The 20,517-nt window shown below is 38.7% G+C and overlaps 1 protein-coding gene across 4 annotated transcripts; it reads left to right on the forward strand.

Annotated features, from left to right (window-relative positions):
- The first annotated feature begins 1,088 nt into the window (after positions 1-1,088).
- LOC144964739 (UDP-glucuronosyltransferase 2A1-like) lies at positions 1,089-19,301 on the forward strand. Of its 4 annotated transcripts, none has more exons than XM_078899304.1 (3): positions 1,089-1,176; positions 17,131-17,209; positions 17,412-19,301. In XM_078899304.1, the coding sequence occupies exon 3, from the start codon at positions 17,429-17,431 to the stop codon at positions 18,977-18,979; it is 1,551 nt and encodes a 516-aa protein (XP_078755430.1). In that variant the 5' UTR covers positions 1,089-1,176; positions 17,131-17,209; positions 17,412-17,428; the 3' UTR covers positions 18,980-19,301. The 4 variants fall into 4 exon arrangements, with proteins under 4 accessions (XP_078755430.1, XP_078755429.1, XP_078755428.1 ...); XM_078899303.1 differs by lacking the exon at positions 17,412-19,301 and adding an exon at positions 7,465-10,358 and having other exon boundaries at positions 1,099-1,176; positions 17,131-17,184; XM_078899305.1 differs by lacking the exon at positions 1,089-1,176 and adding an exon at positions 10,478-10,505.
- Positions 19,302-20,517: the final 1,216 nt, after the last annotated feature.

Here is a 20,517-nt window from a genome sequence, read left to right on the forward strand (position 1 = left end):
GGGAATTCCTCTTTCGGCATTGCAATTGAGTGTGAGAGAGTCATCACTACACACATAAACAACAGAAACAATTTAAAAACAAGACTATGACACGCAACCACTCACACACGAGGCTATACTATTTATCCTTTTCTCTATATAGAATAGGACAAGACAAACAATAGCTTGACTCTCGCTACACTTCGCATTGATGTTTGTCGTCTCACGAGTTCAACTCTCGGTCGACCTGTCAATATTCCTTTTTGCCTCGGACGTAATCATTAATAGAATGTTGTGTGGTTTTGACGGTGAAGAAAACCTTAAGAAGTCACATTTATATCATTTTAGAGAGATCGTTTTGAATAATTTTGAGTTAAACAAGCAAGCAGCAACTTGTTTTCATGAACGGCCGATCAGCGCTTGTTTACTATAGTAACGCGATTCCCAGCCAACATCAAAATGGCGGATATTTTTCTCATCGAGGCCGCTGGTTGGTCAGCCAATAAGAGCACCGTACGGGTAAATTCCTTGATTGACAGTCAGCTGATTATTCGAGAGAGGCTCGTTTCGGTTAAGTTTGCCTTTGACTATGTGCGGTTAAGTAATTCGAAAGAAGTTTATTTTCCTTTCTTCGATCTGTAACTACATAATATCAGCAAACATGTGAATTGTTTGCAGACAAGTTTTAAAGAAAGAGACAGAGGGTAGAGGATGGTTACCCACAAGTGCTTTTGTTATTGTTTTTCTTTCTCCGTCACAACCGCACAACCAATCACTGCTGAGGTTGGCGTCTCCTATTGTTTCCTGGAAAAGATGGTGGTGGCTCAGTGGAATGGTGGACCCTATTCTATATTCTCAAGTATCGAATAAAAATTATAAAAGAAACATAAATAAGTAAATTGAATTACAGTGGTGGGCTAGTCGTAAAGAATAAGAAATACCTCTTTTACTTTATGATGAAAGAAAATAGTCCAATATTTCTCAAGTTGTTATATTTGCATCAAAATCCGATGTTTTTTCAAAGTCTATTGGAAACTTGAAATGAATGAATGTCAGTACCGATACTAATCGATATCGATAACAACTACTGCCCATCCATTTTTATTACTCGCTCATCGACTCATGTTCAAAACATGGAGAAATAAAAGTTGATCTCCATAGTTAGTAATTGATCCAGCTCGTGCTTTTATCTACTTGGTAAATAGTCTGTTTTTAGTTATAGTAATACATTGTAAAATAAATACCGAGACATATAGATTGACCAACTTATCCAATGACAACAGCGACATTGTTGTTATTGTTATAGTTTTTGGCTGCGGCTATTCTGGATCAGTTGGAAGTCCAGATAGAAATTAAATAGAAAAGAGTTAAAACTCTTCAAAAGTAACAAAAGTCATTCAAAGAAACTGTAGTATAAATGAAAAAGTTTTTTCTAACAACATAACACTAACACGATGTCCAAATAAAATCAGGACAAAAATAAACGAAGTGGTTATTCAGAGTCGACTCTGGATAACTGTAGGCAGTTATTCAGAGTCGACCCTGGATAACCATGTGTACAGATATTTAGTAGTGTTGGGTTATTCGATCGCTTTTACTCGATCGACATTCGAGCGCGAAGCCACGATTCACCGTCCGATCTCAATTCCGGAAGAGCGAGTTGATAAAACGATCATTCGAGTTGACGAGTAGAGACGAGCTTGAGACGATCTTGAGACTTGAGACGAGCTTGAGACGATCTTGAGACTTGAGGCGATCACGATCCGAGCGAGTTGAGGAGTAACGAGTGTTTCGAATCATTTCAAACGATCACAGTTTGCCATCCGATACCAATCGCCAACGTTTGCACACGGTAGTCTGTGGTTCTTCCACAGCCCTCATTCCTTGTCAGATGTTAGTGTGTCTGGGTGGCAGGGAAATTCGTGTAGGTGTATCACGCGTGTGTGACAAGACTTCATTAAACCTACTAAAGGTTGAATATCACACACACACACACACACACACACACACACACACACAGACAGACAGACACTATGGCTATTTCTATGACACACACGCATCCATCTATCAATGAACACTACCCTACCCTACAGTAAGGTAAAACGTTAGCTTTGAATATGGAATGTTTCAATGTTAGATGCCTGTGTAATTTGTTAGTTCCCATCATCATCATCATTAGGGGCAGCGTGGCTCAGCGGTTCGGTCTTTGGTTCGCACCCCAAAGGTACCGAGTTCGATCACCCGCCGCTGCACTGTGTGGCCTTGAGCAAGTCACCTCGTCCTAGCTCAATTTGCGGCGTGCACTGTGGCTGACGCCTGGGTTATTCCAGTCTTCCCTTAGAATAGACCGTAGAGAAAAACCTCCCCTATGGGATGAATAACGGGAATTTTATTTATTATTATTTTTATAATTTATTTATCTTCACCATCATTATCAGCAGGAGCAGCAGCCCAGCATCATCATCACCTTAATAAAATAAATATCAACACATGTTAATGTAATCATCAATCAAAACAGCTCGCAGAATTCACAAATTGCTCCTAAAAGACCATACCTAGGAAAAAAACAAAACAAATACTATAACTAACTTATCTGAAAAGGAATAGTTTCAAAAGAATCCTAAAAGTATTAAAGCTCGGGGGCGTCTTTGATTTCTTTGTCTAATTTATTCCATACTTTTGGGGCCCCGACAGAGAAAGATTTTCAGCTAACTATAGTTTATAATATGGGAACATTAATCAGTCGTTTATATTGGAATCGGAGTGGTCAAGCAGGTGTATGAATTCAAAGCTCATTTCCACGGATCAATGAACTTCATAATAATTCAATTTCCCCCCTAGCAGGCCATACAAACCTACATCCATTTCATAATGTACCAGTCGCCTGTTTCGGGTCTTTTTTGTACTAAAACTCTTAATAGTATCCGTCACTGCTTATAGATAGTTATACATTCACACCTGAGTCGAGTAAAGTAATGTGTGGTAAGTGCCTTACACAAGGACTTAACTTCGGGATCAGAATTTTCCAGGATCACTGTCACCCACTCGACCACTTACAACGCTTAACATCGCTTGATTTATGACAAGAAGAGACACCTTACCGCTGAGCCACAGAACAACTATTAATCACAACATTAAGGATCGCAACAAATGCATGCTTTTAATCTTTTTTTTAAAAGTACTTCTTCAGAGCTATTGGACCCGATGAAGCCGGAGTTCAGTCCGGTTTCCATATCGGAAAACTTACGAAAGCAATTGCCCATTAGTCTATCGCAAGGAACTTTCCGCCAGATCTAACAGACTTTGCTTCCCAATCACTACTAGGTAGACAAGGGGTCAGAATATATGTATCTACTTCACCCGGAATCGAGCTCGGTTCCCTTGCATGTTAAGCGAGTGCACTACCTACTGAGCTATTGGGACCCAAACTTTTAATAGGATGCTAGTAAATCGAAAAGTGCTTTCCGTTGATCTAAAATAGCGTCCACCCAGCTACATACCTACTTCCACTTTAATGGACTGAGCAATAAAAAAAGGGAAAAAAATTGACTGAACTCAGAAACGACGCCGATCCCTATTGTGCGTTCCAAGTTAGGTAATCCCATACATCTTTTAAAAAGACTAAGGATAAAACTACCCCTTCTTCCCATTCCCAAAAAAAAGGAAACAAAAACAAACAAAACAAAAAAAAAAAAAAAAAAAAAAAACAAAAAAAAAAAAAACACAACAAAATGAAGAGAAAAAAAAGAAACCAAACAAAGTAACTAAATGTAAATAAATAAATAGTCTCGGGTTTGGTGTTTGGATGTCAGAAAAGCACCCCCCCCCCCCCAAAAAAAAAACAAAAAAAAACCCCCCAAAACTCAACAAAACAACAACAGCCACAACAACAACAACACACACACACACACACACACACACACACACACACACACACACACACACACATACATACACAAAGAAAAACTAAACAGGAAGTAACAATGTTAAATATTCATATTCCTGCCCAAATTTTAAAGCAACCTAACTAAGCCGAGAGCAGGAAAGGCAACAACCGTAATATCACCTGTTTAAATAAAATTAATAGCAGTAGTAAATAGGCTATAAGATAAAGATTTGAACATGTGTGATGAAAGGTAACCGACAAAGCAAGAAAGCGCGCGCCTCGATGACGACCAGTGACAAATGTGAGGTGGGGGCGGTCATGTAGGTTACACCCGACAACTTTTGGCGCGACATAAATATGAAATATGTCAAGGTGAATATCGCTGTATTCCTTCTCTGATTAGGGGGGGAGGGGGGGGGGGGGGGGGTGACGTGCCACCCCATCACCAAATCAACAACTGATGCAGTTTTGATGGCGTGTGTGTGTGTGTGTGTGTGTGCGTGTGTGTGCCTGTGTGTGCGTGCGTGTGTGGGTGGGTGCGTGTGATGCGACGAACGATCATAAAAAAAATTAATTAAAATAAATAAAATCAAGGCTTCCAAACAGCCAGATTTTTTCTTGGCCAAATAGTCAAATAGAACCTCACATTATCAAACACCACAATCATCCTGACTCCCTTGAAAAACTCATTGATTTTAATTAATAAAACAATCGACTACAGTTGGATAAAACTTATCTTTTCATTTTTTTTAAAATAAAAGATTTAAAAAAAAAAATGAATAATAATAGAAAAACATTTCTTAGTAACCAATTTTGAACTTGGCCATCTGGTAGCCCCCATCATAACCAGCTGCAGTCAAGCCAGCCACAGACAATCATGATTTTAACCATAACCCAAAAAAAGCGTCCGCCAAATTTTTTTTTGCATTTTATTAAAGTTGAACATCTCAAGATTAAATGTCTGAATAGTGCTGCCATGAGCACATTGAGCATTTTGAGAAATTACGTCACAAAGGTCACGAAAAGGTCATTTTTAAAAATCCTCAAAAATCATTTTATATTATACAGAATGAAAGATTTAGTCAAATCAATTACAAAAATACTTCTTTTTTAAAAATTGGCCGAATAGTTGACAAGTTATTAGCAATTTAACTATCCAAAAGGTCAAGGTCACTGCCAAGATGGTCTCGTAAAATGACCCAAATATAGCCGTGTTTGGTATCAAATTGAAGGCATTGACAAGACCAATACAGAATTTAGGTTATTTATGCTATTTGTTGGTATTTAAATTTCCTACAGCGGTGAAAGTATAATTGGGATAATCAAAATTGACATTTTGTGTGGAAAAGGTGTCAGATCACACAAAAACACGGAGAGAGTCTCCATATAGAAAGACCGTGCCTTGTTTTGAGTCTTTAGTTTTCTTCGCCTTTGCTTTTTTACATTGATATTTACTGAAGGACAAAAAATAGAATGACAATTTTCGGCATATCTGACATGTATCTCTGGTAAACTAAATCACTCATCATCAATGTCTTTGTCACTTGACTCATCGCTTGACATGGAAGCAGCTTGATAAAGGAGATTTTGACAGCACTCACGATCATGACATTTACAAAATATTGTGCATGGAAGCTGCGCGGCAACACAGCGACATTTTGATGATCCACAAGGTTGTTCAGAAGAACATCCGCATTGAATAGTCTCTAACAACTCGGGCGGTACACTCGGTGTGTTGCTTGGCACTGTGGTTGGAACAAGTGATTTGGTTGCTGGCAACTTCATCCATCCAAAATCTGTTGGTTGTAAATCTGGGGGAGTTTTTCAAAGACTATGATACCAAATTGCTGTCTGAATGTGCGCTCTTTTGGTGTTCTCACAGAATGCTTCTGAGGTAGGGGGTATGGTTTTCAAGTCAGGGACCTTTTTAATGATTTTTCCCCGTTTTCTTCAGCCAAACTTTGTACCTGGCGCCAGGCATAGTTGCTTCATCGTGAACGCCGTAGCATGCAGTTATGAAGAAGGTGGCTTCTTGATAACATCTTCAAAACTGGCACTGGTGTTTCCAAGGTTGTCCAGTTTGTGTCCCTTTTGAAGAACTTTGATGACTGTGTTTTTCCCTATACCATACGGGTTAGCCACTGTATCACAGCCAGATAGCGCATGTGCTGCAAGAAGATAAGGCGCAATTTCTTGATTTCTCGAGACCGTTTTCCCAATGTCAACAAGTCCACGGTCCCTACTTGTAGCTTCCATCATCATCGAGCAGTGACTGGAGTCCAAGTCAAGCTTGTAGTAGAAATGAACTAACAGTACAAAGACATCCGTATCGTCACTAACCACCTTCACAACATTGGTCAATGAAGCAGCATGTATTGCTTGTTTCACCATAAGGACATCCGCTTCGTCGTGTGTCGTCTCCAAGTCTGTCCTTGTGGAGACTTTTCCATTTTTATTTGGAGAGGAGCATTTTCGTGTCCTGTGATAACGAGACGCCTTTCACATGGTTGAGCTACAGCCCTGGACATTAATTCCGTACAGAGTATGCTAATCAATTGCTTTTTGTTCTCAGTGCAGGCAAGAATTGAGCCTTGAGCAGGCAGAGGAGTGTGTACCGTTCGAACTTTTATACTGCGACTTTGTCGAGTAGCACTTTTGATGCTGAAATCATGATATCTGTCAAAGACAAGGTGCACGTCACTTCTGTCCATTTTCGGCAATAAGAGAGTCCAAAAACTATTGTCATAGTCTTGGATGGTTCCTTGGATGGCCAGTTTACACAATAAAGAAGTGCGCATCCATCTAAGATCACGATCTCAGGATGTTGTCCACCACAAGCAGAGACAGTTTCTTGCAGATTTCTCTTCAGAGCAGCTTTTGTAGTAGCAGTACGTATGTCTCCATTGTCACTGAATAAAGATGTCGGGAATGGTGCCAGTTCATATTTAAAGAGAGACTCTATGTCAAAATCTCGACAAGCCATTAATCCCATAGCGCGAGAATAAATCAAACTTGTGTCGTATATTGGACCACGGTCACTTTGAATAGATTTTTTCCCGGCTGCCATTGTTGTCACTTTGGTAGAAAGTGCTTTATAGAATTCATTGGGCCATGTTTTCTCAAATTCTTTCATGTCCGTGGTACCGATGCTGATAGAATCGTCTACATTGACAGATTGAGGGCTCACTTTTCCATCAGCGATGTTCTCAAGGCAAACAGGATGCGCAGTTGCACTTAGGGGGTTGATGCATCTATCTAGTTTTGTCCGAATTTTTTCCCTGTCCAGCGCATCACTAGCGATACGCGCATTCGTTTCCTCTTTATGCATTTCCAGAAAGTCCTTTTTGGAACTCTCAGTCAATTCAGACAAACATTTCAGAAGACGACTGCTGGTGTGAAGGCTAAGGGCCCATCGCTGAATGGTAGAGTGTTTCAGTGTTAAACAGACAATCGCTATGAGGGCGATTAACGTTACAGAAACCGGGATAAATTCAGGCACCAGGGGCCACATGGCTCAAAATATTATTTTTTTTAAAGGAGTATAATAGTGATGAGTTAATAGTAATAGGACAACTATTTCTTTTCACTTTTTTTTTCAGAGTTGGAATCAATGGAAAAAAAGGTTGCCAGGAGCAATATATATATATATATATATATATATATATATATATATATATAGTTCACCTCACTATGGATGTGGATTTCTCATAAATAAAAACTGCAGGGATTTGACTAGTGACGAATGGAATGTTTCGGACAGAATATGTGTTCTTGAGCTTAAGTGTAAGATCAATTCAAGGAACCAGAATAACGATAATAAAGACGATCACGGTAAGAAGACGTTCACTATCTCAATCGTAAATGTTTACGCACCAACAAGTCATCGCGCAAAACAATACCCAGAGGAAACTGATAAATTTTACAAAGACCTAGACGATACACTGAACAAAATAGGAAACAAATCAATATTAATAATTGCTGGAGATTTTAATGCCAAAGTAGGAAAACGTCTCGACAGTGACACACTATGTTTAGGATCATACTCAAAAGGAAAACGTAACGATAACGGAGAAAAATTAGTCCAGTTCTGTGAACAGAGAAAACTTTTCATAACAAACAGTGCTTTCAACCACCCATCAAGACACCAGACAACATGGGTAGGACAAAGGAAAGACCAAACCCAAGACAAAATGATAACAATACACAACCAAATAGACTATATCATATGTCGACACCGCCATAAACACTACTCAACCAACTCGCGATCATACGGTGGTACACTGCTAACATCCGATCACAAACTTGTAAAAACGAATTTCAACATAAATGTGTACAGACAACGAAGACAGAAAGGTAAAACCGCAGTCAAAATAAACACGGCAAAAATAGTAAATGAGCGAGAATGTCGCATTCATTACCAATATGAACTTAACTCAAGTCTATTTAAAATAAAGCAAAACAACAATCCAAACAATGAATGGAAAGAGACGCAAGCGGCAATGAAATATGCGGGGGAAGAAAGTGCAGGCTCTATTAATACAACTAAGAACAAACCAAATCGAACGCCTAACATCGCTATTAACGATCTATCGCGGCAACAAAAAGAACTTAGGATCAGGATACAAAACACGAAAGACTCGGAAGAAATAATAAACCTGAAAACGGAACGAAACAAAATACTGCATTCAATTCGATCACTTACAATAAAACACAGAAACGAGGAATTAGACAAAAAAGTGGAAGACATAGAAAAGTCCAAAAATAACGCATCGTCTATGTTCAAAGCGACGAAATCTCTGAACCGAAAACCATTCGAGAACCCAAAACTACAGGATAAATTTGGCAAACAGACAACAAATCCCAACGATATCCTTGACATTGTAACTGACCACTTCCAGCAGAAATTTCACAAACAAGTCTCACAAATATCGCCCTTCTCAGGAAACCCTAGAGACCTAAACAACCGCATCACAACAACTGAAGTTAGAAATAGCATAAAGTGCCTAAACAATAACAGATCCCCAGGCGAAGATGAAATTCCCGCTGAATTGCTGAAATGCGGTACACTCTCCCTGGATCTGAGCATTGCAAACATAATGAACAAAACATTCTCAACACACAAAGACTGGGACATTAACAGCGGTGTCCTAATTACAATACAAAAACCAGGAAAAACGAAAGGACCCGTAAACAACCTGCGCCCAATAACATTACTGAATACCATAAGAAAAACACTGTCAACTATTGTCCTCAACAGAATTAGACCGAAAATAGAAAAATACCTATCACATAGCCAAAGCGGGTTTCGCCAAGACCGAAGCACATCGGACGTTGTATGGACACATAAATGGTTGGCAGCAAAGGCACTCAAAGAAAACATATCCATAACAATAACCGGAATCGATATGTCCGCAGCCTTTGATACGATCGACAGAGGAAAACTTTTGGAGATATTAACAGAAATAGTAGACGAAGACGAGCTCCGAATAATCCGATTTCTCCTCAGCAACACAAAGATACAACCAAGGATATACGGGGCCACAAAACAGACGCAGTTCGAAAGTAACATCGGGACCCCCCAAGGAGATAGTCTGAGCCCGATTCTGTTCACAATATACTTAGAACACGCTCTGAAAGAAGTTCGAAAAGTCATTCCAAAACCAACGACTCATATTGAGAATGCAATCCCTAGAGAAATCGCCTATGCAGATGATGTCGATTTTATTGGATCAACACCAGCAAATATAGACATCATACAAAATACCCTCATGAAATATAACCTCCAAGTCAATGCCAATAAAACCGAATTTACAACAATATCGAGGAACAAAGAGGAATGGAAAAGAACAAAGAAAGTCGGCTCACTAATTGGAGACACCGAGGATGTACAAAGAAGAAAACAGCTATCAAACGCCGCACTCAGTAAACTCACCAATGTATGGATTAGAGGTGACAAAATAAAGAGAAAAACCAAACTGAAACTGTACCATGCTCTTGTAAAACCGGTACTTCTGTATAACTGCGGCACTTGGGCGTTGACAAAATCCGAAGAAGAACATCTGGATGCCTTCCATCGCACACAGCTAAGAAGGGTACTGGACATCAAATACCCCAAAAAGATCTCAAATGAATCACTCTATAAGATCACAAAAGAAAGACCAATCTCCCTTGACATTTTACAACAACGATGGCAACTTTTCGGTCACATACTACGCAGGGACAAAAACATACCAGCAAACCAAGCCATGTCGGGATACTTCCAAAAACACGGGAACCTTTTCAGAGGAAGACCGATCACAACACTCCCTGTGATCCTAAACAAAAACCTCACAACACTTGGACAAAGCATTAGTCTCATAACGGCAGGGGACCTTGAAAATCTGAGAACCCTAGCAGAGGACCGGCAATATTGGAGACACCTCACACAGGAAATACTGGAAACAGCCAAGGCGACCCGATCTTTCGGTCGAGACGCGAAAGGCATCTAAGTCAAGTAAGTCATATATATATATATATATATATATATATATATATATATATATATATATATATATATATATATATTGCTATTACATCAGTTCAAATTGTTAAGTGTTTCTGTTGGCTAGAGAGGGATCCCTTGTAAACAACAAGATATGAAGTGAGTAGAAAAGTGCCAGAAGACAATAGAGAATAAAAATTTTTTTCGCGGCGGTGGTAGGGTTTGAACCTGCGACCTTATTGGTACGACAACTCCGCCTGGCAGGTGAGAGCGTGGCTCTACCGTGTGAGCTATCCACGAACACAAAAATATTCGTTTCAAACCCAAAGTCATTTCTAGATCCCTCTCTCACCCACTTCTTGAGATCGCCGATTCGTTCGCCACCATCGCGAAGTAATTTTGACCAGCAGTTAAGCTTAATAGCCAATATTCTCATCACAAACATATAACATAGAAACGATTGAGACATTGAGTATGCTCCGGTGTATGGGGTGAATTTTTAATTCAGAAAAGTGAGTGGAGCAGGCACTTATGTTGGTAACAACAAGATATGAAGTGAGTAGAAAAGTGCCAGAAGACAATAGAGAATAAAAATTTTTTTCGCGGCGGTGGTAGGGTTTGAACCTGCGACCTTATTGGTACGACAACTCCGCCTGGCAGGTGAGAGCGTGGCTCTACCGTGTGAGCTATCCACGAACACAAAAATATTCGTTTCAAACCCAAAGTCATTTCTAGATCCCTCTCTCACCCACTTCTTGAGATCGCCGATTCGTTCGCCACCATCGCGAAGTAATTTTGACCAGCAGTTAAGCTTAATAGCCAATATTCTCATCACAAACATATAACATAGAAACGATTGAGACATTGAGTATGCTCCGGTGTATGGGGTGAATTTTTAATTCAGAAAAGTGAGTGGAGCAGGCACTTATGTTGGTAACAACAAGATATGAAGTGAGTAGAAAAGTGCCAGAAGACAATAGAGAATAAAAATTTTTTTCGCGGCGGTGGTAGGGTTTGAACCTGCGACCTTATTGGTACGACAACTCCGCCTGGCAGGTGAGAGCGTGGCTCTACCGTGTGAGCTATCCACGAACACAAAAATATTCGTTTCAAACCCAAAGTCATTTCTAGATCCCTCTCTCACCCACTTCTTGAGATCGCCGATTCGTTCGCCACCATCGCGAAGTAATTTTGACCAGCAGTTAAGCTTAATAGCCAATATTCTCATCACAAACATATAACATAGAAACGATTGAGACATTGAGTATGCTCCGGTGTATGGGGTGAATTTTTAATTCAGAAAAGTGAGTGGAGCAGGCACTTATGTTGGTAACAACAAGATATGAAGTGAGTAGAAAAGTGCCAGAAGACAATAGAGAATAAAAATTTTTTTCGCGGCGGTGGTAGGGTTTGAACCTGCGACCTTATTGGTACGACAACTCCGCCTGGCAGGTGAGAGCGTGGCTCTACCGTGTGAGCTATCCACGAACACAAAAATATTCGTTTCAAACCCAAAGTCATTTCTAGATCCCTCTCTCACCCACTTCTTGAGATCGCCGATTCGTTCGCCACCATCGCGAAGTAATTTTGACCAGCAGTTAAGCTTAATAGCCAATATTCTCATCACAAACATATAACATAGAAACGATTGAGACATTGAGTATGCTCCGGTGTATGGGGTGAATTTTTAATTCAGAAAAGTGAGTGGAGCAGGCACTTATGTTGGTAACAACAAGATATGAAGTGAGTAGAAAAGTGCCAGAAGACAATAGAGAATAAAAAATTTTTTCGCGGCGGTGGTAGGGTTTGAACCTGCGACCTTATTGGTACGACAACTCCGCCTGGCAGGTGAGAGCGTGGCTCTACCGTGTGAGCTATCCACGAACACAAAAATATTCGTTTCAAACCCAAAGTCATTTCTAGATCCCTCTCTCACCCACTTCTTGAGATCGCCGATTCGTTCGCCACCATCGCGAAGTAATTTTGACCAGCAGTTAAGCTTAATAGCCAATATTCTCATCACAAACATATAACATAGAAACGATTGAGACATTGAGTATGCTCCGGTGTATGGGGTGAATTTTTAATTCAGAAAAGTGAGTGGAGCAGGCACTTATGTTGGTAACAACAAGATATGAAGTGAGTAGAAAAGTGCCAGAAGACAATAGAGAATAAAAATTTTTTTCGCGGCGGTGGTAGGGTTTGAACCTGCGACCTTATTGGTACGACAACTCCGCCTGGCAGGTGAGAGCGTGGCTCTACCGTGTGAGCTATCCACGAACACAAAAATATTCGTTTCAAACCCAAAGTCATTTCTAGATCCCTCTCTCACCCACTTCTTGAGATCGCCGATTCGTTCGCCACCATCGCGAAGTAATTTTGACCAGCAGTTAAGCTTAATAGCCAATATTCTCATCACAAACATATAACATAGAAACGATTGAGACATTGAGTATGCTCCGGTGTATGGGGTGAATTTTTAATTCAGAAAAGTGAGTGGAGCAGGCACTTATGTTGGTAACAACAAGATATGAAGTGAGTAGAAAAGTGCCAGAAGACAATAGAGAATAAAAAATTTTTTCGCGGCGGTGGTAGGGTTTGAACCTGCGACCTCTGAATGGATCCCTTGTAAAGCGCTTTAGTGGACAGTGCACTATACACATACATGTACCCAGTAACAAATATTGTGCTCAAACGGAGCACCATACTTTTACTACCTACCGGAAAAAAAGAAAACATGAATGAATGATTGAAAGAATGAAAGTGGGTCACTTTAACTGAAAACATATTTTTAAAACGGCATTTACCTTTTATTTAACTGTGATGGGGGCATAAAAGGGGACCTAATATGGTTTATAGACATCAGTGTTCTGATAAAACAAAACAGACGGAGCAGTCGGCGTGTACGTTTGCTGCCGTGAACTGACACATTTAGTCTGTGCTGTGTCAAGGCCAAACCGCGAGACACGTATGGAAAACCATTGTAACCAATTATGGATCCCATGATTACCGCATACAAAATCACATTTTATTAAAAATGCTCAATGTCAACAGACCGGCACTAATCATGATAACACTCCGCATATATATCGCATTCCGATTCCGTTAAAACATTTTTGGCGGACGTTATGAAAGGGTTATGAAGGTTTCCTCTAGACTATAAGAGAGGGAGGGGACTGTGAAGTTTCCTGTGGCAACCGAGATGCTCGTGTTTTTTTTTTTTTCAAACGAATCACTGCTCGATGACGTCACTGACTCGAAACCCGCCCGAAACCGACTCGATTTTAGAGGACTCGATCGAAAACCCGCTCGATTTGATCGTTTCAAACTCGACCCAGCACTAAATTATTTAGAGCCGAGTAGCCTATCGAATTATCGAGTTGAGTTCTTGCGAGATGAGTTTCTTTCAATTTGATACCAGTTTACTACGGTTATTTTGTGACTTTGGCAATTTTAGTGCCAAATTCTTAAAACTTGGCGATTTTTCAATTTCAGTCGCTTATAAATAAGAATCTTTAATCAATTGCAAAACATATTCCATCAACAAAGCAATTTTAAATTAGCTTATAAACAACCATTTCTTAAATCGATCAGCCTAACTTATTATCTCTCTATTACCAAATGATATCTATAAACATAATATGAAGATAGAAGGGTGGCTGAGAGAGAGAGAGAGAGAGAGAGAGAGAGAGAGAGAGAGAGAGAGAGAGAGAGAGAGAGAGAGAGAGAGAGAGAGAGAGAGAGAGAGAGAGAGAGTTAATGAATTGATTTTTTTTTTTTAAATTGTTTTATAATTAGACACAAGTTGTAATGAATTCTATTAACAAATTCAGAACAATCAAACAAAAACAAAACAAAACTTTAAAAGGAAGAAAAAAAAATAGACACGCTTGGCCCGCTTATAAACCTTATAAAATCGTCAAATGAATGTATTATCATGTTACAGCTAAAAAGTACACAAATATTTACACCCATTTGCTCCATCCCCTTCCCTTTCGATCATCTTCTCATTCATGGCCACCATGTGTCTTGTGCTGCCTTTGACATTTGGCGCCAGCGTGTCTAGACTAACGTCATAAATAAAGGAGTGTCACCAAAATTCATGCAACTGAGCAGAGGTGTCAAAAAATGATAGAAGGCATATTATTGTTTTTTTTCCCCCCTGAACTACCACTAAGCAGAAAATGTTTGACATGACAAAAAACAACGGAACATTTATGAACAAATCCTAAAATCCCAGAAATCCGCGGAAGATTATCATCACTGGTCCCCACTATATTTTTAAAAATATTTCTTTATTTTATGTATTTTTTTTTTTTTTTTTTGCAAAATCTCGACAATTTGCAAAAAATTGCAAATTTTGCGGCCGCAATGCAAATCACGGATGCAAAAAACTGCCATGACAGAAGAGACAAGAAAATACGAAAAAGTAAAACGATTTTTTCCCGTAGGGTTAAACAGAGGTGGGAGAGAAGAAAAACAAACAAACAGAAAAACCGTATGGTTGGTAACTGGAAGTTCATCACTTATAACTGTCTACAGTTATTCAGAGTCGACTCCCCGACTCTGAATAACTGTAGACAGTTATTCAGAGTCAACTGTCTACAGTTAATCAGAGTGGACTCCCTGACTCTGAATAACCGTAGACAGTTATTCAGAGTCGACTCTGAATAACCGGAGAAAGTTATTCAGAGTCGACTCTGAATAACCGCAGCCAAAATAAATAATTTGAAAAATTGCATATTCTGATAGATAATAGTGTGAGTAGGAGTAGCCTACTCAGTAGGAACTGAGTCAGTGTGATATGGGCAAAACAGAATTTCTGCTGAACTCTTTTTCTTTTTCTTCAGCTCCACCCTCTGCCTACTGCCCACATTGTGTCATCCTCCCTTTTGTCTATGCGCACGCACATTGGAGTGTGAGCCCGAATAGTCACGGGAGACTATTCAGACTCGAGTCCGAATTGCCTCTTGGGTTATTATTATTAGACCAGTTACGTATTAGTCTAGTTATTTACGTAGGAGTTATTGTTAAGTTGTTTGTGTGTGTTGCTGTGTTTGATGTTTGGATGGGTAGGGGTTGTTGTTTTTGTTCTACCTTTTTTTTTAACTCCATCATTTAAGATGCGGGGCATTGGTACAACAGCAAGGTTACTGTTGTGCTCTTGCCTTGTTTTCGGAGAGATTATGGCCAGATGTATTTAAAAGTTGTTAATCTAAAATGATCTAAAAATGGAGGGATACCTTCCAATAACAACCCCTCTCTACTTAGTGCCCGCCTTGGATTTAAGTTTTATAAATTTTGCATCTTTATTTTGGTAGGTTTGTAACGCCATGTGTAAAGTTTCATCAATGGATAAACAATACTTCAATTCAAGATGAGCAAGAATTTTGAGTGGAGTGGTGGTGTGGAAGGACTCCCAAAAATTGAGCTATTTTAATTTTTTATTTTATTATTATTTTTGTTCGGTATAAAAATGTTTTTGATCATTTATATTTATACTCTGTTTAAGCCAAATTTATTAATGATGTCGCGAGAGCATTTAATTTTAAAATAAAATTTACATGCAAACTTTAATTGAACATCACACCCTACCCGAAGCTCGAAATTTCGCTATAAAATCCATCATAAGTTTAAAAAATGCACAAAATTGAAATTCAAACGTAATCTAATTTAAATAAATACCCATAGTGTGATTCAAGGTAGAGAAGATCCAGTAATGAAACAAGTAATCTGACACCTGCCCCTAGAGAAAGAGAACTCTCTCTCTCTCTCTCTCTCTCTCTCTCTCTCTCTCTCTCTCTCTCTCTCTCTCTCTCTCTCTCTCTCTCTCTCTCTCTCTCTCTCTCTCTCTCTCTCTCTCTCTCTCTCTCTCTCTCTCTCTCTCTCAACCCCTCCTCCCTCCGCCTCCCCCCCCCCCCCACCTTTTTTCCCCCCCTCTCTATTTGGCAAGTACAGCCAATGTAGCATCCTTGTCTCCTGTGAACAAAGCAAGATGGTGGCACAGACCTTGCTGAAGAACTAATGCTGTCAGTTCAGTCGAATATTACAGGACGATGGTTTATAAAAATGAACCAGTAACATTGTTTTTAAACTAACACATTTTTTCAGTACATTTGTCATCATCCAGCAGATGACTTAGGCTTTGACTTTAAATTCTAAATTATGAAGGAACACAAGAGCTTGGGATTAAGACCTTATCAGTTTTATGACAAGAGTTTTAGTTAAGGATACTATTGCCATGCAAACCAATTTTGTTACAAAAGTAGCTCAGCATTGGTGACCACCTTGTAATAGCCCACTTAACCAGCTAGTCTTGTGTAGAGTAAAATAATTATAAAATTCAAACAATCTCAAGATTTTGAGGTTTTTTACTGGCTACATGATATAGCAACATAAGTTTTATTCAATTACATTTTGACAATTGAGACCACCTGAATCTAAATTATGGTTCAAAGACGCCTCTCTTAACATTGACAGGGTAAAAAATAATACACAACCAACAAAAATGTTAAATAAAACTACGCGGCAGCATGAACGTTTCATATTTTAATATTTTTCTTTTTTTTTTTCATATTTAAAATCTCTTTGGTATGCAATTGTTTGTCAGGGGTCCAGTGCTCATTTCTTAGTTTGACTATTTTAACGGCCAGGCACACTGATAGATTGCTCTTAGACCCTCCTCTGCTCTTCATTTGAGTCACGCTTGACTTTTTTTTTTCATCACCCCACCCAGTAGCTTAATTTAAATTGTTTGATTCTTTTATTATCTTTCTTCATACAGTGCAGCATTTGTGTTCTTGAGGTATGACAATTGAGTGCCTGGCTGATAACAGTGTTACATCGGTCAGGGGAAAAAAAGGGTAATATTGCCTTATATGTTGTCTGATCCTTAATACTAAGTGTTGCTGTTCGCTTTAAGCATTTTTGTAGAAATTGAGTCTTTTAAAAAAAGATTATTTTTTGCTGTTGTTCTAGTATGATATAAATTTGATGCAAGCGCCTTTTATTATCTTAAACTGACATTAGTTATTATTTAAATCATTTTTTTTCTCTTCTTTTCAGTACAAAGTCATTTAACAATGATAGGAATCAACGTGTTGACTCTCATTAGTTTGATCTTCAACTTGTCAAAAAATCTGAGCAATGCAAAAGTAGTTGTGTTCTTCCCTGCTCCTGGCGCAAGCCATGTCCGAAGTCACACAAACATTGCCAGAGCATTGGCCGATCTTGGACATGAGACATGGGTATGTATTCCAGAATATTTGGCAAACAGTACCAGGATCAACACATCAGGTATTAAAATCATCAATTACGGACAATCTTTGGGGAACATTGAAGAACAGGTCTGGGAGAGAACAAAATTTCCTGAGATATTCTTTGAAAACAAGACAAATAGTATGGTGAATGCTATGATTAACATTTTGACATATTTTGACCAATTATCAATGACAATCTTGATTGAGGGCTTGTCTGACAAGGTGAAAGAAGTAAAACCTGATTTTTTTGTTTTAGATGGAGGGCCTTTTGTCAAAATTATAAGTACAATCTCCTACAAATTAGGTATACCCCTTGGTGTTCTTGGAACATTCCATGATGTCGTATCATACAGAATTCCCTTTAGTCCAGCAGCCACACCACTTCAGCTGAGTGATGTCAGTGATGAAATGAATTTCTGGGGTCGATTGCAAAGCTTTTTGGGATACTTAGTTTTGATAATTCAGCCTAAAATAATGGAACCTGATACAGTGTCTGTGTTTGCTCCAGAAAAACCATATAAGACTGTAAGTGAAATCGTGGCAAATGCTGAAATATTTATTGTGGAGTTAGATCCTTTAATCGATTATCCTAGACCGTCGTTACCAAATGTAAAACTAGTTGGAGGAATGGCAGTTAAAGAGGCTAAATCACTCAAAGATCCTTTTAAAACCTTTATGGAAAATTCTAATAATGGCGTTATAATAGTTACATTTGGCAGCTCTCTTTTTAACATTCCAGACTACATTTTTCACAAAATCAATCCAGCTTGCAAGATGACAGGAATGAACATTATCTGGAGATCTGAGAATCCAACCCCAGATGCTACAAGAATTCTAACACGAGAGTGGGTTCCCCAAAATGATATTCTAGGACACAAAAATACTAAGTTATTCATATCTCATTGTGGCAAAAATGGTCAGTACGAAGCTCTCTATCATGGCATTCCCATCCTCTGTTTGCCTCTCTTTGGAGATCAGCTTTACAATGCTGAGACTACAAGGGCCAAAGGTTATGGACTGAAAGCTGATATGAGATTTATACCTGTGGACGAATTGTCGGATCTGGTACGAGAACTGGTGACTAATAGTACCTATAAAGAAAACATTGCCAAAGCTTCAAAAATGTTTCATCTCCTGTACAAATCACCAAGGAAAGAAGCAGCTTTCTGGCTTGATCATGTGATGGAATTTGGAGGAGGATATATGAGAGCAGCCAGTCAGAAGATGCCCTTTTACCAATTTTTAATGTTAGATGTTTTTGCCTTTTTGCTCTTCACTATGTCCTTGACTTTAGTGTTTTGGAGTTTTCTGATATATGCTCTATGCCGATGTCTCCTTTGCAAATCAGGGAAAACCAAAACAAAATCAGAATAGATTTGAATGGAATAAACTTTTTTGAGTTGATATTGAACTCTTGATACAACTAGATCAATGGAATTACTAATATGGCATATACATAGCTGAAAACCGTTCCGTAAAAACGGATTTGTTCCGTATTTGACTTCCTGAGTCCGTAAGTCCTTATTTTTAGCTTAAAATCCGTATTTTGTAATTTTTGACTAATTTGTGGTAAAAAAGTCATGTGAGCCTAATGAATTATTATTATTGATCCATTATTATTACTATTACTACTACTATTATTGTTATTATCATTATTAACAAGATATGAAGTGAGTAGAAAAGTGCCAGAAGACAATAGAGAATAAAAATTTTTTTCGCGGCGGTGGTGGGGTTTGAACCTGCGACCTTATTGGTACGACAACTCCGCCTGGCAGGTGAGAGCGTGGCTCTACCGTGTGAGCTATCCACGAACACAAAAATATTCGTTTCAAACCCAAAGTCATTTCTAGATCCCTCTCTCACCCACTTCTTGAGATTGCCGATTCGTTCGCCACCATCGCGAAGTAATTTTGACCAGCAGTTAAGCTTAATAGCCAATATTCTCATCACAAACATATAACATAGAAACGATTGAGACATTGAGTATGCTCCGGTGTATGGGGTGAATTTTTAATTCAGAAAAGTGAGTGAGTGAGTGAGTTTTATTCTCTATTGTCTTCTGGCACTTTTCTACTCACTTCATATCTTGTTGTTACCAACATAAGTGCCTGCTCCACTCACTTTTCTGAATTAAAAATTCACCCCATACACCGGAGCATACTCAATGTCTCAATCGTTTCTATGTTATATGTTTGTGATGAGAATATTGGCTATTAAGCTTAACTGCTGGTCAAAATTACTTCGCGATGGTGGCGAACGAATCGGCGATCTCAAGAAGTGGGTGAGAGAGGGATCTAGAAATGACTTTGGGTTTGAAACGAATATTTTTGTGTTCGTGGATAGCTCACACGGTAGAGCCACGCTCTCACCTGCCAGGCGGAGTTGTCGTACCAATAAGGTCGCAGGTTCAAACCCCACCACCGCCGCGAAAAATTTTTTTATTCTCTATTGTCTTCTGGCACTTTTCTACTCACTTCATATCTTGTTGTTACCAACATAAGTGCCTGCTCCACTCACTTTTCTGAATTATTATCATTATTATTGGTGTCCAGTGAGAGCATAATCTCCATTTGTGTAGCTCGTTAATTTGAATTATGCCTCTATCATAAATGATTTTCAACAATTAAAAAAGTTCCATTCTTTTATATGACGCCTGTATTTTACTCAAACCTTTCATAATGTATTGGAGATTTGCATAGAATATGGATGTTAGCCTCGATATTCTTTGAATATTCTAAGACAGTATTGATACTTTCATTATTTGTTACAAATCTTATTTTAATTAAGAATAAAATTAAATCCACCTCTTTGATTGGAAGGTATTCAATCAGAAAATCAATTGCTTATATTTATTAAGCATGACAATGATTATTTCCCTTTATTAATTTATGAAATATATAAATTTAATCCCT

This window comes from Berghia stephanieae, chromosome 2 (genome assembly GCF_034508935.2).
Source record: "Berghia stephanieae isolate SIO BIC M18660-M18661 chromosome 2, UCSD_Bste_1.3, whole genome shotgun sequence".
In the NCBI taxonomy this organism is placed as follows: Eukaryota; Metazoa; Mollusca; class Gastropoda; order Nudibranchia; family Aeolidiidae; genus Berghia; species Berghia stephanieae.

Bases quoted from the DNA above. Each gene is read 5' to 3' on its own strand.
- LOC144964739 (XM_078899303.1), top strand. From the start codon at position 8,056: ATGATAACAATACACAACCAAATAGACTATATCATATGTCGACACCGC.